General features: G+C 37.5%; 1 protein-coding gene across 7 annotated transcripts in view; it reads right to left on the reverse strand.

The window, feature by feature from the left end:
- The window catches only part of GIGYF2 (GRB10 interacting GYF protein 2), a 123517-nt gene that overhangs the window by 25161 nt on the left and 71653 nt on the right, over positions 1-26703 (reverse strand). For 5 of the 7 annotated variants that reach the window (XM_084891748.1, XM_084891745.1, XM_084891743.1 and 2 more), the window contains 12 exons: positions 22654-22833; positions 19064-19281; positions 18809-18971; positions 18536-18724; positions 15246-15442; positions 14136-14295; positions 11619-11785; positions 7471-7562; positions 6108-6215; positions 5013-5113; positions 3362-3462; positions 889-1050 (listed from right to left, as the gene is read on the reverse strand). In XM_084891748.1, coding sequence (XP_084747874.1) covers positions 889-1050; positions 3362-3462; positions 5013-5113; positions 6108-6215; positions 7471-7562; positions 11619-11785; positions 14136-14295; positions 15246-15442; positions 18536-18724; positions 18809-18971; positions 19064-19281; positions 22654-22833 — 1838 coding nt within the window. The remainder of the gene's footprint in view (positions 1-888; positions 1051-3361; positions 3463-5012; positions 5114-6107; positions 6216-7470; positions 7563-11618; positions 11786-14135; positions 14296-15245; positions 15443-18535; positions 18725-18808; positions 18972-19063; positions 19282-22653; positions 22834-26703) is intronic. The other 2 variants (XM_084891747.1, XM_084891746.1) reach the window with 1 other exon arrangement.

The following is a 26703-nucleotide window of genomic DNA, read 5'->3' on the forward strand; positions in this document are numbered from 1 at the left end:
TCCACATTAGCTATATATATTTACTTATTACCCCTAGAAAGAAAGGGTCTATTAGGACTTGGTCTTAGTTTTCTCCACTGGGACCATCAGCTCAGAACCTAAGGCATAGTCAGATCAAATCAACATACCATAGCTACCAAAAATATTTGGTGAGGTAGGAATAAGTTCTCCAGTCAGCAGTACTGAATAAAGTTATGTCTCCCAGAACAAAAGTCCCACAGATATTAAATATACAGAAAAGGGTCCCATTGTTAAGTAATTAAGGAAATACTGAGTATCACAGAATTAAACAGACTTCCTTACTGCAATATTTCTTAAGAGTCCTTAAATGCTAATATAGTATGGCTCTAAGAAACATTAGTAGTTCTAATCTAATCTCAGCATAGACCCTTTTGTTTTTCACGGAGTACCTCCTTGTGGCCAACAAAAAGTAGAAAATGTGAGGTAAAATCTAGACTCTGGGACTATTACAAAGAGGATACTTTCCATTGGGATCTTTAAAAATCCCAGTAAAAAATAGGCCAAGCACACGAATAGAAAATTCTACAACCCACCCCTTCCAAATACAATGACCAAAAATTCATGAAAAATATTCAATGATACTGGTTATAAATACTTAGACAAAGATTTGGTTACTTCTGATATCTGATTTATAAAACCCCAGGAAATACGCAAAAGAAATAAATTCTAATGTTTCACTTGGACTGAGGACTCTACCTCCAGTGGGTGCTAGTGGACAAGACACTCTTTCTAAAGGAAAGTGAATCTTCTAAGGTTCCAATCCAGTTTTGACCTTGGATAAACCATCTCTTGTGAAGTAATAGGAGTGAGGGAGCTACCCTGAATGCCCTCCTTCAGCACTAATCCTATGGTCAGAGATAGGATTACCTGCTTCCTTCGGGCAAGTTCTTCTTCTTCCCGCCTTTTTCTTTCTTCCTCCTGCTGCCTTCGGAGAATTTCCTCCTGTTGTCTCCGGAGTTCTTCTTGCCTCTTTCGCTCTTCCTCTTCCCGTTTTGCCCTCATTTCTGCCTCTCTTCTCTCCTGCTCTAGCTGTGATTACACAAGAGTATTCTTAGACACTTGACGCATGCACAGCAACACCCCAAAATCACTGACCAGTACAATGGGGAGAAGCAGGCACCACCAGTCACTCAGTTACTTCCACTGCAACAGGGTGATGAAAACAGTTCTGTAAGAGCTCTAAGTTCTGATTTGTCGCAGTAATCAGAACAGCTTTATGCTCTTCTAAATTGAGTGCACTCTCAGCCCACTTTTCCCTTGCTTCATACCACCTCTGCACCATGCTTTCTGCATGAGGAAGAGAAGTAGCCAAGAGGAGAGGAACACCATTTTCTTGGCGGGGGGCGGGCATTTCTTTGCTCATTCCACAAAAAGGTTTTCTGATTGAAGATCTAACAAAGTAGCTCCAAAATTTCAAAAGCAATTTTGTAAAGCTACTAATGTAAAAAATTATATGATTCTTTAAAATCTGAAGATAAACCATTTGACAAATTCTATCCTTCATAGTCCCTAAATACTAGTCAAATCCAGCACCCAGTTTCCAGTTCTATTGCCACAAGTATAGTTCTGGTTTTCCTTTTCTCACCCACATACCTAAGAGTCTCCTTATCTGGTTTCCCAGAATCCAGTTGTGCCCACGTTCCCCAGCTCAACACCTAACCTCCACACACACACACACACACACACACACACACACACACACACACAAAAAAAAAAAAAAAAAAAAAAAATCACTCCCATTTAAATGAGTGGTTCCCAACATGAGTCACAGGCCCACAGGGGGACAATATGATTTTGTCTGCAGGTACTAAGAAAAACATACTCAATTTGACACACGAATTATTAATTTTTTGCATTTCTTATGGTTTTAGGATCTCATATACAGTATATAAGTACATATTGTGACATTTATACATTTCAGTTCTCTATTGTTTTGAAACTTTATTTGCTATTTTTTCATATCACTTCATATTATTTTTTTTAACAGTTTCTTAGTGATTTCTTCCTCAGTACTTCAACTGTCCTTTTGTTCTTTTTTCTCTTTGATGGATGTCATGTTCTTTGGAAGCTTGTTTAGACCAAGCTAATGGTCTTTTAGGCTTCCTCCATGTGAATATAGGAGTTCACTCTTTGAATAAGAATTATATGTCACTGGGAGGGGGGGGGTAGGAGGGAGCATCAGCATTTTAGAGATGCTTATGTAGGGCATGGCCAAAAAAATGTTGAGAACAACTGATTTAAACTATCCTTCACCCAGAAAATAAAACCTAACTAACATAGCATGTACAAGGATGCTCAGGACTGGCCTGCCTCTTCTTTAGTTTCCTCTCTCATCATTCATTCCTCAGACGCATCAAGGGTCCAGACTAAATCAAAGTACTCAGCTGTTTCCTTAGCCAGTATGTTTTTCTGCATTTGTGAACCTTTACAGGGTTGTTTCCTTCAATTCAGATTGAAATGTTTTCTCTTCCTACTCTGTCAATCCAAAACCCTTCAACAGGGTTAAATCTTACCATCCTTCAAGTGAAAATTAACTCAGGTATTACTGTTCATTGAAAATGCTGCCCAATTTCTGATTCCTCACCTATCCAACTAAGTAGCTGACCCATAATGCTTTTCTTGACCTGCTTGTTTGTGTGTCATCATACTCCCCCATTGCCCGCCACACACACACACACACACACACGACTGACTGCAAGCTCCTGTATTTCATTACCTCAGAGGATAAGACTGCATTAAGTATAAAATAGAAAAAAGTCTCTCAGAGGCATGAGTACCTGGAAATCATGGCAGTGATACTAAGTACTGACAGACATCCTCTTCTGGCAAGTACTAAAACCAAAATTCAAGATTTCTAGCTCCTACAGAAAACGTGAATGAATCACAGCATCTAATGTTAATGTGGAGTCTTTCAACTATGTCTGGGGGCACTAAGACATATAAATAAAAATCACTATAAAAATTCTAGATGGGAACTCAAGTTACAGGTCAAGGGTCTAATAAGCCATGTAGTAAATATTTTCTTAAGTTTTTAGTATTTATAACAAATGTATCTAACATGAATCATGAAATTAAATATATAGATGACCATGATCATTAATGTTGTCAACCAACCAATAATTTTTAATTGAATTCATTTTCACTTATAATTTTAATTCTGTTCAAGGTCTTTTTTTGGTATATATATATTCACAGAATATGAAAGTGCTTATACCAGCTAAGTAGCAGTAAACTAGAAGAGAAAAAATATATAGCTAGCTAAAGATACAGACATCAGTAAATTTTTGCCTGTGTCGAATAACTGGAAAGAATGCACAGTTGTGGAAAAATGAGTTCAGACCTTTGCAGCTTTGGCCTTCTCCATCTGCTGAAGCTGTTCAAGGGCAGGTCCTGGAGTCGTCGTATCAAGGGGAAGATCCCATACACTACTACCTTCCCAACCTATAAGACAACAAAAAAAGTGAGGGATTTCAGGGCTTACAAGCACAGTCACATATCTAGGAGCATAACAAAAGAAGCTATCCCCTGTCCCTGAATAAGCTCCATCTGTAAACTATATCTGTTCTGCATCGAAGTCAACTGAACTGCCAGTGTGCTCAAATTTATATCAATAACCGTCAACACATCTAGAGGGAAAGATAGGTACCAGGCATTCATCCTCAAAAAACCCTGTTCAGCCTAAATCGGTTTGGCTCAGTGGATAGAGCATCGGCCTGTAGACTGAAGGGTCCCAGGTTCGATTCTGGTCAAGGGCATGTGCCTTGGTTGCGGGCACATTCTCAGTGGCGGGGTGAGGGGATGGGGGGGGGGGGGGTGTGAATGGGAAAGGGGCAGCTGTTCGATGTATCTCTCTCATCAATGTTTCTAGCTTATATCCCTCTCTCTTCCTCTCTGTAAAATAAAATATATTTTTAAAATGCACACACACAAAAAAAACACCTGTTCACTCCCCCCCATTTTTACTGATGAACAAGCTAAGGGCCAGAGGTAATTCTGTAACATCCCCAAGAATACAGGACAAGGATGTGGCCATGCTAGGACTGAAATCCCACTCTGTGAATCAGATCCCAAAGTCCATCATATTTCTAATAACCACACCACCTCTTACTACATGCACTAAATGGGGAATAGGGTTAAGAAGGGCATAGCTATGGAACTAGAGAAAACTAAGTGGTTGTACAATATTGTAAATGCATGCATTAATTATTTATTTTAAAACAGTTAATTCTATGTTATAAGATTTCAGTTCAGTAAGAGAGAGGAAAGAAGAGAAAGGAATAGCTGGAGCCGGGGCAGGCCTTTGGAAAGGCTAGCAAGTCTCACAAACAACACTTGGTCCTACTGACCTGAGAAGAGTCAGATGTGGAAGTAAATAAACAGGAGTAGGTTTCTGAGTCTGTTTTCCTATTGTCAGCAACATTTGCTGACACCACTTTTCAGCATTCTCTATTTCCTACATTCCTATTATAGTCTATTTATGGACTATAAATTATTGTCTATATAAAACGGAGTATTTGTAAAGGACCTTAACTGCATCATATCAAAGAAAGAAGTTGTTTAATAAGGTATTAACAATTTCCCCAAAACTGGAGAGTATTTTAACATCCTAACTATAAATGGCTGCCAAAAAAAAGGTATATATAGCATGGGAAGTTGATGAAGAAGAGGGAGGATAATCAGACTTTCTGCCATAATCCTCAGAGTCACTGTTAGTGAGAGAACTATGACCTGCATAGCTCAATTACTCTTAAGAAAAATCCATCAATGCCCATGTTCCTGAGAATTTTCAACATATACTATAACCTCTTGTAAGGACTACCCACTTTTTGCAGAAATCAGATCTTAAGAAAAAGAAGTACTCCACCAATGGCAACTTTTAAAAAATCCCAGCCCCAAAAATGTTCTAATTTACGGCAAAGGGGGAAAACAGAGAATGAGGTTAAGATGTTCACTTCAAAGCAAGCTTTTCTCTTCTCCAAATTCCTGGGTACCTGTAGGCTGTGAAGCTGTTGTTTGAAGCTCCCAGATAGACCCAGTATCTGGCACTGACACAGATCTAGTCACTGAGGAAATGACACTCTGATCAGATATTCTGCAAAAGGGAAATAAAAAGAACTTGTTTTTGTTATTTTGCCAAAATAAGGAGAAACTTCTATATTACTTGTAGATTTTCCAGATTATTTGGCCAGAAACCCCATTGTTTTAACTAAATGGTAACACTACTACAGCATCTGGGAGAAATGGAAGAATAATCACTCTCTGGACTACTAAGATCTTAGCAAACACTGATTTCCAAATAATGAATATACCTACTAGCTTCAAAATCCACAACATCTCAATAAACAGAGGCATGTTATAATGGAAAAAACACACCCAAAAAACCCCACAGACTCTAAGTCAAAAGGTCTGTATTTTAGTTCTATCTCTGAAGTTTTCTGTATATTATGTCAACTAAGACCTCGAGCCTCTCAGTGTCCCAGTTTGCCCATCTGTAAAATGGACACTTTATCACTTAACATGATGGGTTACAGCTCAAAAGAGAAGTGTAAAAGGTTTTAATTAAACTAGACAGTAAGATTTTTAAAGATCTTATCTTTGCAGAAGATAAAATAAATATTACCCTGAATAATAATCAGAAACAGCAGAAAATTAACATAATTTCTAGCACAATTTCCTTTTGTTTTTTGAATGATCTTAATAGCACTTAGGTTCTGGAAAATGATAACCCTGTGTGACATTGCTAATATTTTGAGGTAGCTAGCACATGTAAAAATGAGATTAAGCTTTTAGACTACAACTTTTTTGGTTGCTGGTTCCATAAGACTACATTGCCTCTCAGGTGTTATCCTTTGCAATTTATTCTCTGCATAAAAAGAGCAAGTAAATGCTTTACCCCCAGTCTAGTTCTTTTTAAAAACTATATTCTATTTTAACACACATCATCACACAGTTTTCTGTGGTATGTGGGTTTTTGATACCTGAGTTCACACATACCCATATTTTTTCTCTTTATCTGAGACACACACACACACACACACACACACACACACACACACACACGGACATATCATGGAATGACCACTAACCTCATCTTCAGAGCCTGAAACTGTTGGAGAAGAAGTGCCAACTGTTGCTGCTGCTGGGAAGACAAGGCTGCTTTCTGCTGTTGAGCCAAAACCTGTGCATACTGTTGTCTTTAAAAAGTAGAAAAAGTGTAACCTGTCTATTCATATTTAGTTCACTTTACTGAGACAATGAAAGACATGGTTTAATCTACCCCTTTCCCAAAACCGCCATCAGAAACAGCTAAGAAATATCTATAATAATAAAAGCAAAATATGCTAATTAGAGTGGACGACCTTCCGGATGAAGCCAGGGCTGCGAGGGAAGCCCGGGTCTCGGGTGCCTGCTGGCGGCCCGAGGGAAGCCCGGGTCTCGGGTGCCAGAGGGAAGCTATTTCTGGCAGTCGGGGGAAGGAAGGCCCACTCTTGCATAAATTTTATGCATCGGGCCTCTAGTATTTTATAATTCTTCATGAGAACAATAGTCACACAGAAAATTCTATACTTCTAGAAAGAACTGAACTTATAGATGACATGCTTCTGGAAGGGGGGATAACAAACATAAAAAACTGGCAAACTCCTTCAAAATGATGAAGAGATTTGCTAGTTTGTTTTTTTTTTTTAATACTTTAATAGTCTTATATCAGAAAACAAGTTAAAAATAAAACAAAATCAAATAGCTATTTCCACATAAAGCACCCTTTGCAAAAATAAAATCACTGTTATAAAAAATTCTCAAATTTGTCTCAGCTGGGAAAATTTTAGGGAAAATTATTTTCCGCTAGATCAGAGGTAGACAAATTTTTCAGTAAAGCGCCAGACAGTAAATATTTCTGGCTTTGCAGACCATATGCATTACTCAATGCTGCCATCTTTGTTCAAAAGCAGCCACAAATAATACACACACAAATTGGTGTGGCCGTGTGTCCATAAAACTCTGTTTTATAAAACAGGTAGCAGGCTGCCAACCTCTGCACAGATGACAGGCAATCTTAGCTTTTCTACAAAAGGAACACACAAGCTAAGTGATTCTGCCATAATTCCACACCACTTCTAACAGTATAAATTTTAATTCTTTTCTGTCCTCTGGTCTATGTTTTTTCTCTGTAGCATTCAAAGTTGAGCTTTTTAGGAGGCACGTAGTTCTTAAAATGCTTGTTGATTATTGCTTTTGGAGCTAATGAGCTTGCAAAATTACAATACTGTGTCATCTTCTACAAACTTCTGGTATTTAAGAAAACAAAACTTAGTGATAACATGCCACTAGAAGGGTGACTGAAATATCCTAAAACTTTTAGTTTTCTGCTGTAAAAGGTGAAACTTGTGAGCAGATGATATCAAAGGCCCTTTTGGAGCTACAGTACACCCTCTATAGTACTGTTCTTACTGTATTAAGAACTGCTGGTATTGAAGGTGCTGCATCTGATATAAGGCTGTGAGTTCTTGCTGCCTGGTCAGTCGCTCCTGGTCCAACTCTCCCTGAGAGTAAAGAAATGGGGGAAGAAATACCACTGAATAAATTGCAAAGAACCTAAAAGCCATTTAGTACCTATATCTAAAAGCAAAATGAATCCCAGGTCTTCAGTTCCCGCTCCACCTTTACATCCAAAATGCACAACTTATAAAAACCTCAGGCATTTGTAAAAACTAAACAGTCCCATCTAATGGAAGACTAGAAGCTGGGTGCATGAATTTGTGCACATTGAAAGGAAATTAATTAGAGAGGGCTGCAAGGTGTGTCCGGCCCATCTTGCCCAGTCCAATCAGCGGGACCACAACAGGAAGGTAACCTACTGGTGGAAGCGTCTGCTCCTAGTGTCCCAACCTAATGGTCGGATACTTAGCATACTGAGCTTTTATTATATAGGATTCCCTAAGGTGTGGGGCAGGGTTCTTATTTCAGATGCTGTTCACCCTCTCTCCTGCCCTTGAAGCTGAATGTTATACTATACTCCAGTTATTACTATAACTAAAAAATGTATAATTCTCCTAATATTAAAAGTGATTTATAAATATGTTATATAATCAGAAATTATAGAAATGGGACGTTATCTAAAGGTTAAAGGAAATGGCACATAACACAGGGTGCCTATATGTAAGTATGTCTTCTTAAGATAATGAGAAAAAAATGTCTTACTATTTTTTATTGACTTCAAAGAGGAAGGGAGAGGGAGGGAGAGATAAAAACGCCAATGCTAAGAGAGAATCACTGATCAGCTGCCTCCTACATGACCCCTACCGGGGATCAAGCCAGCAACCTGGGCATGTGCCCTGACTGGGAATTAAACCATGACCTCCTGGTTCACAGGTTGATGCTCAACCATCTGAGCCACACCAGCCAGGAGATAATGAGAAATTTTAAGCTAAACACAGTATAAAAGACCTCAGAAAAGTAAAATTTCCTACCCCAAAATTAGGTTTCACTACTGCTACTAATACATCATAAGTTTTACAAAAACAAGCTGTAGTAAAACCCTGGATTTTTAGCTTATATTTCAAATAACATGGTCTGAAATTTAAATTTGAAAAGCTTAAAATGAGAAAAATAAGGGAAGTATAAGAAAAATATAGTAGTCCCCCTTATTCATAGTTTCACTTCCTGCAGTTTCAGTTACCTACAATCAAACATGGACCAAAAATAGTAAATAAAAAATTCCAGAAATAACTTACAAGTTTTAAACTGTGTGCTACTTAAAGTAGCTACTTTAGTATGATAAAATCTCAAACTATCCCCATTACCCTCCCCAAGGTATAAATCTTCCCTCTGTCCAGAGTGCCCACAAGGCAGATACTACCCTCCAAGTTAAGTCACTTAGTAGACGTCCTGCTTATCAGATCCGTTGGGAGGTGGGGAGAGAAGGGTATCACATTCACATCACTTTTATTATAGTATTCCCATATAATAAAAGGCTAATATGCAAATAGACCAAACGGTAGAACAACCAATTGCTATGATGTGTGCTGACTACCAAGGGGCATGTGCGGAAATGGTGGGTGTTGGCCATGGCAGGAGGGTGGAGCAGGTGAGTAGAAGCGCCAGACCAAGGCAGGAAGCCGGTTGCTGTCAACGTGAACCTCTGGTGGTTACTAAAAATTCTTTGTTCCCACACGTGGCAGTCCTGCCCGGCGCTCACATCTGCTGCTGGTGCCAACCCACTCGCACCCACTGCCCATGCCCAGTGCTGGTCCCGATCACTTGGTGCCATCAGTTGATGTGAGCAGCAGGTACTGGCCCGATAGCCCTTGAGGGTTTCTCCACCTCCCCCTGCTCCTGAGGAGCAATTGGGGCAGCAGCTGCTGCTCGTACCCACTGATGGCGCCAGCCCCACTTGAACCGCTGCTGTAGCCAGCCCCAATTGCTCTTCGCCATCAGCAGGTGCAAGTGGGGCTGGTGCTGTCATCAGTGCATGGGAGCGGTGGCAGCAGAGGCAGGGCTGTTGGCAGACGGGGGACATGGGGCTGTGGCATGAGGGGCCGGGCAGGAGCGCAGAGAATGAGCCAAGACCCAAATCTTGCCAACCACAGCCTTGTGGCCCACAGTTCCTTTCACGAATTCATGCACTAGACCCCTAGTATTACTACAACTGATCTATTTGATTAGTTATTGTTGTTAATCACTTACTGTGCCCAATTTATAAATTAAGCTTTATCATTGATATGTATGTATAGGAAAAATAAACATAACAAATACAGGGCTTGGCATTTTCTGCGGTTTCAGGTATACATTACTCCCTATAGATAAGGGGGGAAATACTGTAAAAGTATAAGGGTGACATAGACTACACTTAGGCAAATCATTAGTGAATATTTATATCTTTATGGTTTGCAATAAAACGTGATAATTTCTTGGGCTATGGATCATCTAAAATTAAAGCTAGATAAAAACTATGCTAAGTTCATCTAAATTTTTTTTATGAAAATCCTATCTAATAACGAAGGAATATGCAAATTGATCGTCACGCCATAACAAGATGGCTGCGCCCACAGCAGAGGCCAAATGCCCTTAAGGAGCCTTAACGAGCAATCAGCAGGCACCTCAGGCGTGCCCCCAGGCCATGCCCCCTGCCCAGTGGGGCTTGATGGGGGTGAGGCCAGCTGGGTCTGGATCTAGCCCAATGGGGGTGGGGTCAGCCAGGTCTGGGTCTTGCACGATTTTGAGGCGCATGGGGGTGGGCATAGACTTGACTCTGGTTCCTGTGATGTGCCCCAGACTCTGACAAGAGGAAGATTTTCATATACATTTTTCATCTCTGACACTTCTATTATAGAGAAAGGGCAAATAACAATATTAAAATATTTCCTCTAATTCCCTTTTAATGTGCAGGAATTTTGGGTACCGGGTCACTAGTATTCATCATAAAGATGAACTCATTTATCAGTGCAAAGGCAACAGCTGACAGGAAGCAGAGCTTCCCATGGTTTTTCCCCTAAGTGAATCTGACTGAGGCTCAGCCCTATCATTAGAAGTCAGGAAATGGACTACAGAAAGTTTGCTAAGCTCCAAGTAATGATCTTTCAGCTTTGAAACATGCAAGATAAAAACTCATCCCAATTCAGAAAGGGAAAATAAAGCTCAAACTTGGTACGTAAGTTAAATTTATACACAATAATACACTATAATTTTTCTTTGAATTTATAACAGAAATAAATTCCCAGTAAATAAATATTTACTGCTTTCCAAATTATAGGTCTCAACCCATCAGTGGATTGTAAAATAAATGACTGGGTCAAGTTCAACATTTGAATAAAAATAAAAAAAATAGAACAGAAGATATGTGCAGGACAAAATGTTTTGTAAAATGCACAAAGTAACTTTTTTTATTTTTTACTACAGGCCATGGTCAAAAATGTTTGATAGCCACTATTTTCACCTATGAATGCCCTTGATAAGAGATTATATATTATTCATCCTCATCTCTTCAGAACCTACTACAAGGCCTGGCACAGGCCCTCAACTTAGAGTTAATGAATAAGTCAATGGTGTTTGCATCGTAGAAATCCTGTGTTCACAATGAGGTTTCTAACTATGGTTACTTTTGACTATGGCCAGGAACCAGATACTCCTATATTTGGAGGAGGAAAAGTAAGGCACAGATACAAAGCTCTCCAAGAGGAACTCTTTGGGGAGAAGGTCGGGAACAGCTGAAAAGAAGTCGTATTTTCCGGCGTATAAGACGACTTTTGAAACAAAAAAAAGTCAACCAAAAATCGGGGGCAAAAGACCAAAATTGCACAAAAATTACCTGCAGATCTTGACGGCAAAGTAAGTCTTTTCTTTGAAGTGGGAGGTAGTCTTATACAGCGAATATAGGCCAAAACCTATGTTTTAACTGTAAAATTAGTGGGTGTATCATTTCCCATTCAAAGGTACTCCAGGGCCACTATACAAAAGGGCTACCTTATGATCCAGTTTTTAGTTACAATACCAGTAGCTTTTTTTTTTTTTTTAAATCCTCACCCAAAGATATTTTTTCCATAGGAAAGGAAGTGAATCTGTATTTAATACATGTTCTAGGTGAACTGTAAGGTACTTACCATATGAGAAGGGGGTGCAGGACCAGAAGAGAAGGGAACCCTTCCCCACATTTTCATGATATCACCAAGAGGTTGGAAGCTTTCATCACATGCTCTCTTCACCAATAAAGACATAGTAAAATAGCCCGCCTGAAACCATTCTGCCATCTCCTGATTATTGAAGGGACCTACAACACCAATTAAAACAGAAAGGCAATAAGAATCCTTTCAGGCTAAAGAGGAAAAAAATACTTTGTGTTTGAACCTCATCCAGAGGTAACAACTTGTTTCAGGTGGTGCCTGTCAAATAATTTGTAAGATAAACTTAATTTCTCTCCAAAGGCTTCTAATAAAATAAAACCAAAAAGATTTCAAAATAAGCAGTGCTGAGATTTTAAAGAACATAATAGTCTCCATCTCACTCAATCTCTATAATTCATTTGTCAAAGAAGTATATTAATAAAACTGGAAAGAGTATTTGTTAGACTCTATGTCACTTTGTAATAGAGAATACAGATATACATGCTTTTCTAAATTTTCATTTTCTGCCAGAGATCTAGCCATTAGGGAAATGCAAGTTGAAAACTATGAGGTATCATGACACACTTGGCAGAATGATTATCATTAAAAATAGCCACATCATGCATTGGCAGGTATGGCCCAGGTGGTTGGGCATCATACTGTGCACCAAAAAGTTGCTGATTCGATTCCCAGTCAGGGTACATGCCCAGGTTTCAGGCTCAGTCCTCAGTAGAGGGCTTGCAGTAGGCAACCTATTGATGTTTTGCTCTCACATACATGCCTCTCTTTTCATCCCTAGAAATCAATAAAAATATTTTAAAGTAATAAAATTATTTTCTGTAAAGAAAATATGAGTCATTCATAGATTGCTGGTGGAAATATAAAATGGTACAGCCCTTCTGGAAACCAGTTTGGCAATTTCTTTAAAAATTAAACAAAACCTAAACATGCAATCACCATATAATCCAGCAATTGCACTAGTGAACATATTTTATCTCATAGGATTAAAACGTATGTTCACATAAAAACCTATCCATGAATGTTTTAAAACCTTTATTATAATAGCCAAAATCAGAACCCAGATGCCATTCACATTAAACTATGATACATCGAGATAGAACACTAAAAGAAACAAACTATTGATACATGCAACAAACTGAATGAATCTCCAGAGAATTATATTGAGAAATGACAACGCCAAAAGTTTAAATACTGTATGATTCCATTTATATAACATTCTTGAAATGACAAAATATAGAAATGGGGAACTGATCAGTAGTTTCCGGGGATTAAGAAGGAGGAGAAGGGGGTGTGGATGGGAGGGGAATGGATATTGCTATAAAAGGGTAACAGAAGGGATGCTACTGTTGAGACAGAAACACTGAATCTTGACTATCTGTGTCTTTGCCTTGATTGTGTACTACAGTTTTGCAAGAGGTTACACTGGGGAAACCAGTGAAAGGTATGTGGAATCTCCATTTTATTTCTTACAAGCGCATGTGAAGCAACAATTATCTCTAAGTAAATTTAATTAAAACACACATCCATATGTATTTTAATTAAAACCCTGCTCTTACATACTTTACATTCTATAGATCATGACAAATATATACAGGTAGCGATAGATGCTATGAAGAAGAATGAAGCAGGTTAAGAGTACTGAGAGTGGGAAAGGAGTTATTACATTGGAGAGAGGTCACTTGGTTGAACACTACCATGAAAATGACACTAATACTGTCAATAACCAATTTCAAGTTATTAGCAAAGATTTCAAAAGCAGAAATGAAGAATCAGCAAATATCCTTTACAGCATTCTCTCTGCATTCTAATTTTTATTTTTTAAAATATATTTTTATGAATTTCAGAGAGAAAGGGAGAGGGGGAAAAAACACAGAAACCTACAACAGAGGCTCACTGATCGGCTGCTCCTACATCCCTACTGGTGATCCAGCCTACAACCCAGTGTGTGCCCTGACCAGGATTCAAACATTGATCTCCTGATTCATAGATCAACACTGGCCAGGCTCTCCCTATTCTAATTTAACTTATGCATCATACAAATCTTTTAAGGAATTGGTTTATAACATGACACTATTTCTCAGACATTTTAAATAGTTTTTATCACTTAATATCAACTCCACTTTAGTGAAATATTAAAGCAGTCTTCCAAAATCGCTCTCATTACCTTTTTATGGAAAGAAGACTGGAATATAGAGAAGGTAAGTAACTCACCTGCCTAATACATCAGGTGGGATGCCAGAATTGAGGGGGGTCTTAAGCATTTTGCTTACATCCTTATCAAATTAGCATGACATTCTGCCCTATATTCAAATTATTTTCATTGGACTTCCCTTCCCCTCACTGAAATAGTAAAGTACTATGGGAGAAGCCTATAAAAATGCCTTCTATATATAAAGAAAGCCAATAGCATGAAAATTAACATTAATCACCACCATCTTACAAAATCTGGAGGTAACATCAGACACTTCTATATTAAAGTAGAACAAAACCACCTACCCTGAATTTCTCCCTGAGGATCTTTGTAATACCACTTCTGCATTGCTTCATGCATTGATGGACCCGAGACACCCTTAGCTCTGTGCTCTTGCAGTTTTGATGCCAGTCTCTCATCATCTAGTGCACTGTCTTGGAGATATGCCACCATCTTCTCAGCTTGCTAACAGAAAAACAAAAAATGGAAAGAAAAGATCCTAAATTAATACTTGTACAGATAAAAAAAAAATGCCTACCTCTTTTGGACTACTAAAGACATTATGCAAGGAACACAGTAGACAATGATTTAATTTTTACTACAATGCCATGAAAACAGGTACTACCCCCCATTTCACAAAGGGGAAGTCTTATTCAGGGTCTCAAAATTATTAAGCAAACTGAAGATTAGAAGCAGTTAATCAATGATTCTCTCTCATACACCAACTGATATGGATCAAAGCCCAGGCTTCTAATCAACACACTAATAATAATATTTTTTTAAATTTATAAGCTACTGTTCAATCTTATATTGTATAAACCTTTAAATACATGCATGTTAACAGAACAAAAGGCTCCAATAGTACAATCACCAATAAAATCTTTTGCACGTTTTACTAAGACACTGCCTCCTTTCTTCCTTTCTTCAACATTGCTTGTCACTAACAATCCCCTACCTGAAGGCAAGAGAAGTTCTTCTGTAGAAAGCAAGCTATTATTTACTTTGCATGTACAAACTTAGGGAAATCTAGAAACATGATTAAGATATTAATATCCTGGGAGTTTTACTATTTTCCCTGTTATACTTTAGGTATAATATACAGAAGACACAGTACCTATCCACAGCTGCTTGTATTCACCATTTTTGGCATTCCATTAATTTACAAAGAAAAAAGAAAAGCAAATAGCTAAAGGCAACCTCAGAAGAGCAAAAAATAACCGGACATGACTACTACATAGCAGAAACTTATAAGCATGAAATGATTTGAAAGAAAAATTTCATACAAATAAATACTACAAATACAAACTTTTCCAGTACATAAAATCTGGTGCACAAAAGTCCCATTTTTGAATATTCATTAATGCTTTCTAATATTTATAGCTGTTGGAGAAAAAAAAGAATTACATGATTTTTACCTGCTCCAAATGCTTGAGACCCTCTTCATCATCTGGCTCTGTGGAAACACTGCCCATACCAGGAGCACCTACGACCTGCGCTTCACCTAGCCGGAGGGCAGCACTAGGATTAGGAAGAGGAGGTGGAAGTATGAGGAGAGGAGAGGCTGTGTCTGAAGGAATCTGAGGCAGGGGCTGCTGGGCATCAGGAATCATTTCTAGAGGGGAAAAAATATGTAGACAGATAAAAACCCTTTAAAATATAGAGAATCTTATGAAGAATAAGTCTATATCAAGTTGAGCAGCTTGTTAAATGGCTCAGCTACTTCTGAAGAAGTACAGTATTTCTCCCCAGAATGACAAAATATAAGGATTAAAAGGTATCCAGAAGGGCCTTCTACAGTACCTACCTGTGTCACTAGAGCATCTACCCACCCAATGGATATGCGTTTACCTCTTGAAAGAGTCAGTCTATTCCTAATATCAAGTCTCAGAATAGTAGAGAAAGTTAACAAAGCATTGTAAATCTTCTCAAAGATTGCATATCTCATCACTAAAACCTTTATTAAAAATCTCTGCAATTATCTTGAATAAGTTCCTTTTCAAGTCATAATTAATGTAACTCAATACATTATATATTGTAGGATACTGAAAAATACTTGGAATCTACCTGTGCAATGCAGGAAGTTCTCAGTAAGAATAGCAAAAGAGGTTCTATGTTGGTTCCTGTTTCTAACATATTAGTATACAGGCTCTTAAGAAGGAAAAGGGGGATGGAACTAATTAGAAACGATTGCAGTTTCCCCTTTGAAACCTTGTTTGATCAATTATAGATAGCTTCTCTAAATTCCTGTTCCTCTCACTCTTTCCTTCCTTTGCCAATTTTTTTCCAAAAGACAGTCTATACAAGTTGTGTCCACTTCACCACCATCTACACCTGCTACACTGTGACTTCCACTCCCACCCCTCCAGTCAAGCTTCTCTTCCAATGACAGGCGGTGACATGAAGTCCCCAAAACCAGTGTTTTCCTCATCCTCATCACCCAATCTCATAGTAGTGTCTGACATTATCGACCCTATTCCAAGCTGAAAACATTCTCCTTCCTTCATTTTCCTGCATGCTACTCTTGCCTCTGAAGACTTTTCTCTGGCTCCTCTTTATTCTCTAAAAATTGGAATTGTAGCTGGGGGAAAAACTGAAATTACCCCAAGTTCTGTTCTCTGTCCACTTTTCTTTTCAACCCTATTTTAATTTTAATTTTAATTCTCTCTCTAGCCCTAAACTCTTCCTATCTTTGCAGTCCCTTACTCAATTGCTCTCTGGCCATCTCAGCCTTTTTCTCAAACCTCAGAATCAATATTCAAAACTAATTTATCCTCTTCCCTTCAAATGTGCTCAATTTCTGCTCTTTTTCTATTAATGGTAGCATAATCCTCTCAGACAACTCACTCATCTTTGACTCTTCCCTTTTCCTTGCCCTGATACACAAGCATTGATTATGTCCTGCCAAATTCTACTTTGAAATCTCATCTGCGACTACCTCCCTTTACATGTGCACTGCCTCCATCATAATGACTACTTAGGAGCCCAACAGGTCACACTGAACCCACCTGTCATCAAAACAATCTACCCTACATACATCTGTCAAATCCATGTTCCAAACATGTTTCCCACCATTCTCCTTTTACACCTCATGATCCATCTAAATAAAAACAGGAGCTGGTTCCTGCCCATGCCTGGACCAGCCCGGCTTCCTCGCTTTAGCTTTTACTGATTCTGAGGTGTTGATGGGAAATTAAGTACAGCTTTCACTGTACTAGTATGCTCTTTCCTAATTCATCCACCTATACCTACCTCCAAATTCTACTTATTATTCCAAGACAAACTCAAGACACTTGCTTCCTGAAGCACTGCAGTTTACCAGTCATGAACTCATACAATTCCTTTTTGCCCTAGATTATTAATAATACACATAGTTTATCTCCCCAAGATCCAGAGTTTCAATCTTTAATGCCTATCTATGAAGCTTTCTCAAAATACACATTTGACCCCATCCTAAAATTTCAAAATGTACAAGTCCCACAGTGCCTGATATATATAGCAAAGATTCAAATATGTGCTGAATTCATTCATTCACATTTGTTCTAGACATAAAACACTATAAGGAAATCCTTGGTTCAAGCCCTCAAAATACTAGTTCATTGAGCAAAAAAAGACAAAAAGGTCTTTATAATACTATATTGCTATTTTAGAAATGTTTAAGAAACAAGGCTTGGGAAGATGAGGTGGGAGAGAGTGTCAGGTTCAGAGAACAGCATGTGCTAAGAGAACAACGGCACATTTCAGAACCTAACAGGCTATGGTGAATAGTATACAAAGGAGACAGACTGGTGCTAAAACTGCATGAAGTAAGGCAGAAGCCCAATCATGCAAGATATCAAAGACCATATTGAAAGGTGTGAATTTTTCACCCGCTGGTGTTGCCCAGTGGTTAAGTGTTGACCTATGAACCAAGAGTTCTCCAGTTTGATTCCCAGACAGGGCACATGCCCGGGTTGCAGGCTCAATCCCCAGCAGGGGGCAAGCAATAGACAGCCAATCAATGATGATTCTCTCATCAATGTTTCTTTCTATCCCTCTCTTTTCCTCTCCCTAAAAATCAATAAAAACGTATTTAAAATTAAAAAAAGGTGGCATCTTTATGGTGAATGAATCAATTAACCCTTCAACACCAGGCCTTACAATGTCATATTTTAGTATGTACAAGAAACATGGAAATATTAATATTGCTTACTAAGGTATATGAGCAACTTAAAATCAATATAGTAACAGTGGAGGAGATATATTTTAAGCTTATTCTACAGCAAAATTTATGGGAATCCCATAGATTCATCCTTGTTCTTTCTGGCCTCTTTTGGAACAATAGCAATGTGGTATGTCATCTAGAAACACACATAGCCTTTACATAAAAGGAAGGTACTGTCTGATTATCAGAATCAAATTACCGCAGAGGATCACAAACCCAGTATGCTCAACTGGTACTAGGGTGGCTATGTCATAACACCCTGGGCACTGAGACTCCTGAGTTCCACCTTTGCTTCCTCTAACTCTTATGTTTTGGTAATTCTGGAATGGACACATATGGGAAGCAGAGTTTGACTAGGTTTACCAGTAAAATAATGTGTTTTAATAACCTACCATTAGAAGCAGTTCTAGGAGGCATAAGCAGAAACCTATCTTACAAGTCAGTGATCGAATCCCTACTTTAAAGCAAAATCCTACTTTAGCTTAATGACTCACAAATACATACCATCCCCTCTGCTGGGCATTTTGGTTGGCAGACTATTTTCCGTCCGACTCTCTTCTTCAGTTTTTTCCATCTGCTCAGTTTTGGGATCCTCTTTCCTCTCAAACTGCGATGCTTCCTGAGGTGGACGATCTGAAGGAGTACCTGGTCTAGCAGATGATGTTAAGATTTGAGGTGTTTCCTCACTAGCTTCTGTAACATGAAGTAATCTTAAATTAACAATTTAGAAAATTTCTGGTGTGACAGATAAAAAGTAAAGACAAAACTGCACCTTACCAACTCCTATTCTCTCTGACTTCTCTCCCTCTTTCTTAGTTGTCTTATCAGGTTCTTTGGCTTCTTCATTATGGCTACCCTCAGAGTCAGAGCACTCCTCCCCTTCTTCTACAGGCCGGAAGTCCATCTCCTGCTCTTCTGGAATAGGCTCTTTCTGTACTTTCTGTAGCAAAAAATAAAGTCAAAAAGGTTAACAGCATATTTGGATTTGGTAGAAGGTCAGTGCCTGTTATGACATTTAAATCAACTTCTTACCTTTAGAGAGAGGAATGCTCCAGAGGAGTCAAATGTGCCCATTTCTTCCTCAGCATCCTCCAAGCACCATTCAGGCAAGCTGTCCCTGTCATCATCAATGCTGCCACTGCCAGTGCGCACCCTTCGGTAACCCCGTTCTTCATCCCGATCTCGAAAATCAAACTCAAACCTTCGCCGTCGTTCCATATGTTCCCGCCAGCCTGCAGAACGAGGGCCATCTGGGATCAGGAGGAGGACATAAACCTTAGAAAAGTTTTGTGACAACATTGGAAAAAGAAAATAATAGATAGGAAATAAAGGAGAAAACTACAACTAAAAGCAAATTCAAATACATCAACCTACTAACTTAAAAGTAGGCAAATTACATGAAGTTCAGAGCTCAGCACATGTAGTTATCTTCATTAAGTACCAAGACACAATAAACTCTGAAGCTTTTAAAAATACATTTAAAACAAATAACTTTTAAAGGACGCTCTATTCAAAGTATAGACTTTTAATGAGCTTTAGGTATCTGACTGAAATGTTGATTACCCTACTCCTTGACCAGACGTGAGCACTGCATATCTTTCCATATTGAAGACTATGCCTTCCTTCTGGCAAGTCTGTGAAGCATTTTCTTTATTCTCTTGAAAGTATTGTTCTCTCTGAATAAGACCAGCTCCCTATGACAGTTCACATCAAAATCATCATTCCTACCTGCTAGTGCAAACATCCCATTTGTAATTCTGATTCCCAACAAAAAGTCATGGAATTAAAGCACTGTCAGCTTTCAGAGAGATTTTATATAGCCCACTATCACAATTTCGTAATTTAAAAAAACAAAACTTCTGATAACAGAAATAATTTGCAAATGGCAAAGCAGAATTAGAATCCAATTCTGCATCCTCTACTGCTTTTTCCACAATAACATGCTTACTTTCCTTTCCCTTCTCTCATGTCTTCTTGCTCCCTAAGGAGTTATTTCCGTATAATATCCCCAGGGACATTCCTAAATTCACCCTAGCATACTGTTTATTACATCCATTGTCCAGCAGAATAAGAATGCCTAAAAATAAAAGATTCTAGTTGAAACATATTTTTCTAAAAAAGAATGAGAAGCCTTGGTAAAGTCTGACAAACCTGAGTCTAAGAGAGTTAAAGTAAAAAAAAAAAAAAGGGGGGGGGGGAAGGAGGGGCAGTTTTTAACATATTAGAATTTTCTATACTTGACTGCTTTCTCTGTGGGAGATACACAAAAAAATGAGGCCAAAGCAAAATGTTCTTAACACTGAAGCTTAATTTGCTAAACCTAGCTATCTAAAATTCAAACTGAAAACCAAAGGGCAAAATGTTAAAATGCCAAATATGGGTAGCATTCTGTAAGCCACTCACAAAATGGTAAGACCACATTATTCCACATTCCCACCCTTTACTTAAAACAAAACACTATTTACGACCTTCTATGAAAATGAAGGAATTTTATACCCAGATCGCTTCAATGTAAACCAATAGTCATTGCTCAGAAGATGTGTTCATGATCAAATGCTGATTTCCAGAGTACTCTGTTTACTGCACTACACTGTCTGTAAATAAATATGCACCATGATAGGAATATATACTTCCAGATCTCTGGCTCACATTTCCCTCTTACTGTGTTTCCTAAGTTCAGCTCTCAGAGTGAATGCTTAGCTGGCCTAATGCACCATCATCTCCACACATATCCAGTTGTGAACCCTACGTTAATAAAACTAGATTCCATAATGTTGATTTATCAATAGTAAAAAAAACACTTTATTCATGAAAGCTAATATAGCAGATAAGGTACATCTATAGCTTAAGACTAACAACTGCTTTAAAGACCTTCCATTAGAACTAATTTGATAGTATTTTAACAAGATAAAATAAGTAAAAATCACTATATTTAAATTTTTAATAAAATCTTAATGAAAGATTAACTAAAATCCAAGAATTGTTAAGAGTAACTTACAATTGATACAATCAGATTTAATATGCTGATTTGAAAAAGTGATATTATTCATTTTTTAAAATGCATATTTAGACTGGTTGTTTTGTTTTGTTTTTATATCCCAAAATCTTTATATCCCCCAAACTATATTTTAAAAATATGTAAATAAAAAATTTTGGAAAACTGTCAAGTTAATTACAAATAAAATTAACGTGAAAGTCAAATATTAGGAGAAAGATTTAGAAAAAGACAATATATATTCAAAATCTTAGTTATTGGTTGAGGAGGTTTGATGGTATAATATAACACTAAAATTTTACTTTGTTCAACTCCCTTTAATAGAATCAACATCATTCTTTTGAGCTCAGAAACACTGTTCATCTTCCAAAACATTCACCTTGTTTGTTTTTGATCAGCTGGAATTTTTCTTCTCGCTCAGCCCAGATCCTGTTCATTCTCACTGAAAGCTTGTTGGGAACATAGTCTACAAACCCTCTGCTAACAGGCAAGCTCAGCACAAAATGCAGTTATGCCCTGAAGAGAACAGTAACATTGGTTGCCCAGGACACAGACTGATGAGAAGTGCCTAGAAAATTATGATGTAAACAATGCCCACTGATGACAGAAAATGCACCCAAGAGGCAGTCATGAAGAGCTAAGGTATAGCATCCCAACTTTATCCAAAGATTAACTTTGTCAAGTTTCTACCTACCCACACAACTCCATAAAGCACTCTAAACGCCTGTTCGAATATTTACTTAGACCAAGACTAGTGGTTTTGCTACTTGATTTTAAAAAGTAAATGGAAACAATTTACATTATTATAATGTTCTCTATTACAGGTAAGCTCTCTTGGCATATGGTTAATAAAATATTATGTTATGCACGTGAAATTCAAAAGACATGTACACAGTCTTTGTATGCTTCAGTTCTGCATGACCCCACGATTCAAACTACAGTGGCATCTGATTATCATGAGGTGTGGAATCAGCACTTTGGCAGGGGATGAACTCTGACACAAAGCACCAGTGTCTTCAGTTACCAGCATATCTAATGTCAGGGAAGAACAGTTGGAAGCATTCTTAGGAGTCAAACAGAAGAACTTATAAAACCACTAATCACTACTATTCTCTCTCTTTTTTTTAAATTAGAGGGACAAAAGAATGAACTTTTGATGTTTTTGACCTGGGTTTAAAGTTTATTCTTTAAATAAGCATGAACACATTTGCAGGACAAAAAAAATTTCAAAGAATAAATCCTTTCTTGCACAGAAAGAAAAAAAAAATTTAGGGGGAGCACATGTCCCTAATTATACATTTATTGAGTTTTAAAGCATGATGAAAAAGGACTAAGAGATTTAGAGTTAGACAGAACCAAATGAAACCCTCTCTCAGTTGTGCAATTAAGGGCAAATGCTTCCTGTGAAACCACATTATTTGCCCCAGAAAAATAAGAGTGATTTTAATCAAATAAATAGATCTGGAATATTTTTATGTTGAAATTTTTGTAATACTAAAACTGAGTGTGATGACATAAATAATGACTCCATTTAAAAACAAACAAACAAACAAACAAACAAAAAAACAGTTTATCTTTCCCACTAACATCCTAACAATTTCCACCAAATCCTCAATAGAATTCTTACCAGGACTATGAGGCCGCCACCTCTCTCCATCCCTTCTTGATCCAGCTAATCGCCAACCTCCATCTTCATCTTCTCCGTTTTGTTCTTCTCTAAAAATACGCCAATTGTCACTTTCTGAACGTATAAATTCATGCTTCCTCCCCACTGACGTTGGCCCACCTTCCTCAAAGTTTGGTCTCCCTGTAAAGAAAATAAGAAACATGAGCCTCAGCCAGTGAGAATTTGAAAACAGACTTGGCTGCTCAAAAAAAGCTTTTCTGCAAATATGTCCATTGCAATGTTTAGGCAGTGTAAATAAAATAAATATGGATATATGCATGAATTATTAGGCACATTTCTTAAAGCTGAATGTTCATAGATAGGGCAAATATTTCTTAAACAAAAATAAATGCATGCATTAAAAACAGGGCATGCAATGAAAAGTAAATCAACCTTCCCCTACATAAGACACCTCCTTCAAGTTTTTTATAAAGTGCTACCAAAACTGTCCACAGCTATACTTTTGCACATATATAAGATCCCTCATTCACACTACATACCAATCCCCTTAGAATGTTATGCATGTTGTCTTATACTCTTGCTGTTTGCACAAACTGTGTAGATTGGCAATCCTTCCTTAACCAGCATATAGGTGTTCTTTTTAAGTCATATAATATTTTTAATTATATGCTATAACTTAATTTAACCAACTTCTTCTGGTGATTCTGCCCAAACAAGATAACTGTAAATATCCAAAACAGATTGTAAACTCAAAAGTAGAGACTATGAGCTACATATAAGATTTCATTTATTCTAGCACCTCATATATTACAGACATACAACAAATTGCTTTTGAATAGAATTCAAAGCTAAGCTATGTCTAACTTTATGCAATTCAAGAGCTACATTAAGGATAAAAGACAATACTAAGTAAACTAAATTGGTACTTTCAAAAGACAATTCTAAATCGCGCAAATTCTTAGCACTATCCCACGTGCACTAACATATTAATTCACAACAGATTACATAAAATCTGAAATTTAGTTGAAAATCCAGAACATAGCCCTAACAGGTTTGGCGCAGTGGACAGAGCATTGGCCTGCAGACTGAAGGATCCCAGGTTCGATTCTAGTCAAGGACATATACCTTGGTTGCAGGCACATCCCTGTAGGGTGTGTTCAAGAGGCAGCTGATCGATGTTTCTCTCTCACTGATGTTTCTAACTCTCCCTCTCCCTTCCTCTCTGTAAAAAAATCAATAAAATATATATATTTTTTAAAGAAAATCCAGAACATACACAGATGTTCTCAGTTTATAACAATAAGAGTTACAAAGTCCCCTTAATGGATGGCTTACAGATTTTATTACAGCTTTCATGTTGTACCTGAGGCTTTAGCACATACTGTGCTAATCAACCAATTAAAAACAGATAATCAAAATTATTGCTGTTAACTAGAAACAATTTATGAAGTTTATACTTGTTTTGATGATACTAATCATTTCTTTTTTTAAATAAATTCTTATTGTTCATATTAAAAAAAAGAAAAAAGAGTTACATATTCTCTCAGTGACAACTTTAATTCTTTTCATTGAACCATACTAAAAGCGGTGTGTGGGGTGGGGGGAGGGGAGAGTGGGGACTGTACAGTGGCCTCTGAAAATGAAGAAATTTCATTTTTGGTCATCCTCTTACAGTGCATTTAGATTAAGATTCAACATCCTATTTGTCCAAATGGTTGTTATGTTTCTAATAATTCTTAATTAAGAATTAAGATTATTTTAAAGGATAAAATAACTTGGAATGGGGGTACAATTATTTGCTAGGCAAAACACTACCAACTGAGCCACCCAGCCAGGGCTTGTGTATATACGTGTTCTACTTTTTCTTTTTCTTTTTTTTAAACTATTTCTTCTCCAAAATAGCTGTAAAATGATATGCTAATGTGGCTCAAATAGGAATTTTTCATATTATGTACTGACTTTATTTCCTTTTATGTGAATTGTTTGCACTTTTTTCTAAACTAACAGCTTCTTTACCTTTGTAACTGTCAAGTCCTAAATATACTTTTCATATTTGTATCTAGGAATAAGAAAAATATAAAGACAGAATAGGTTAAAAAAAAAAAAAAAAAGTAGGGAAACGACAGGACAAAAAAAAATCTAGCTTTTCTACTTACTATCTTATAATTCTTAACCTGTAGGGAAACCTATATCACATAAAGTTTATTGGCTACTTATGCCATTTCTCGTACCAAAATGGATTTGAGGGGAAATTCTGAAGCACGCTACCAAAAAAAAAAAAAGGAGATCTGGGAGTCACTAGACCTGATTTTATCTTATTATTTTTACTTTTTTTTTAATCAGAGAGGAAGAGAGAGAGATAGAAACATCAATGATGAGAGAATCATTGATCGCCTGCCTCCTGCATGCCCCGCACTGGGGATCGAGCCCGCAACTTGGGCATGTGCCCTTGACCAGAATCAAACCCAGGATCTTTCTGTCTGTAGGCTGATGCTCTACCCACTGAGCCAAACAGGCTAGGGCTAGACCTGTTTTTGAATTCTGACTCTAATTCTGATCTCTACACCTTGAGTACAGAAAACCCAACTCCTAATTTGAAAGAGGGTCTGTATGCACAAGTATCTCAGTGAAACCACCTGATTTTACTAGTACATAAACACTAGCTTTGTAAAAATTCTGTAACAAAGAAATTCAGATTTTGTTACAGAGTGCCTGTTTCCACAAAATAACTCTTAAAAACCGTACTACACTGTTTTGGTATTTCAAATATTACATAAGGACTAAAAGTCATAGAAAGATCTACATGACAACTTTTCTGGTAAGCAAAAGAAAACCAGAATAATATAATTCTGACATGCCAAAACAACCCCATATGTAAGTGCAAAGTAGGTGGATTTCCACCTTCAGAGATTACTGTCATTTTCAAAATAGAAGGGTGAGGCCGGAACCGGTTTGGCTCAGTGGATAGAGCGTCAGCCTGTGGACTGAAGGGTCCCAGGTTCGATTCCGGTCAAGGGCATGTACGTTGGTTGCGGGCACATCCCCAATAGGGGGTGTGCAAGAGGCAGCTGATCGATGATTCTCTCTCATTGATGTTTCTAACTCTCTATCCCTCTCTCTTCCTCTCTGTGAAAAATCAATAATATATATATATATATATTTATTTTTTTTTAAATAGAAGAGTGAAAAAGATTCAAGAACTTTTAAATGGACTCGACTATCTCCTCCCCCTATCTTTTTTAAAAAACTCATTATTAAAGAATAACATTCTTATCAAAAAGTAAACACATCAGCCGAAACCAGTTTGGCTCAATGGATAGAGCGTCGGCTTGGGGACTGAAGGGTCCCGGGTTCGATTCTGGTCAAGGGCATGTATGTACCTTGTTGCGGGCACATCCCCAGTAGGGAGTGTGCAAGAGGCAGCTGATCGATGACTCTCTCTCACCAAAGTTTCTAACTCTCTATCTCTCCCCCTTCCTCTCTGTAAAAAATCAATAAAATATATTTAAAAAAAAAAAAGTACACACATCATAAATGTACAACTGAAAGTTTTCATAAAGCAAATATATCCACATAACTGCCACCTAAGATTTTTAAAAAGCAAAAGAATACCAGGGACTCTCAAAAGCCTTCATCTCCTCCCAACCATCCAGTTAGCTCTTCCCAAATTAAGCACTAGTTTGATTTCTATACCCAAAAATTAATTTTGCCAGTTTTAAAACTTTTTATAAAAATAGAATATTTCTTAATGTGAAGCTTCTTCCATTGGATATTAAGAGAGATTCATCCACATTGCCACAGACAACAGAAGCTTGTTCTTTTGTGCTGCTGTAAAGGATCTCAGTGTATAAATAGACCACAATATATTATTCTTCTATACTGCTGATTTAGGTTGTTTCTTGTTTTTTGTTATTATGAATTGTGCTGCTATGAACATTTATAGATATGAAATTTGATGAGCATACATTTGCATTCTGTTGGTATTTACCTAGTAGTGAAATTGCCGTGTCATAGGTATATTCAACTTCAATAAGTAGTACCAAATATTTT

Source organism: Pipistrellus hanaki (genome assembly GCF_964339955.1).
Source record: "Pipistrellus hanaki genome assembly, chromosome: 8".
NCBI lineage: Eukaryota > Metazoa > Chordata > Mammalia > Chiroptera > Vespertilionidae > Pipistrellus > Pipistrellus hanaki.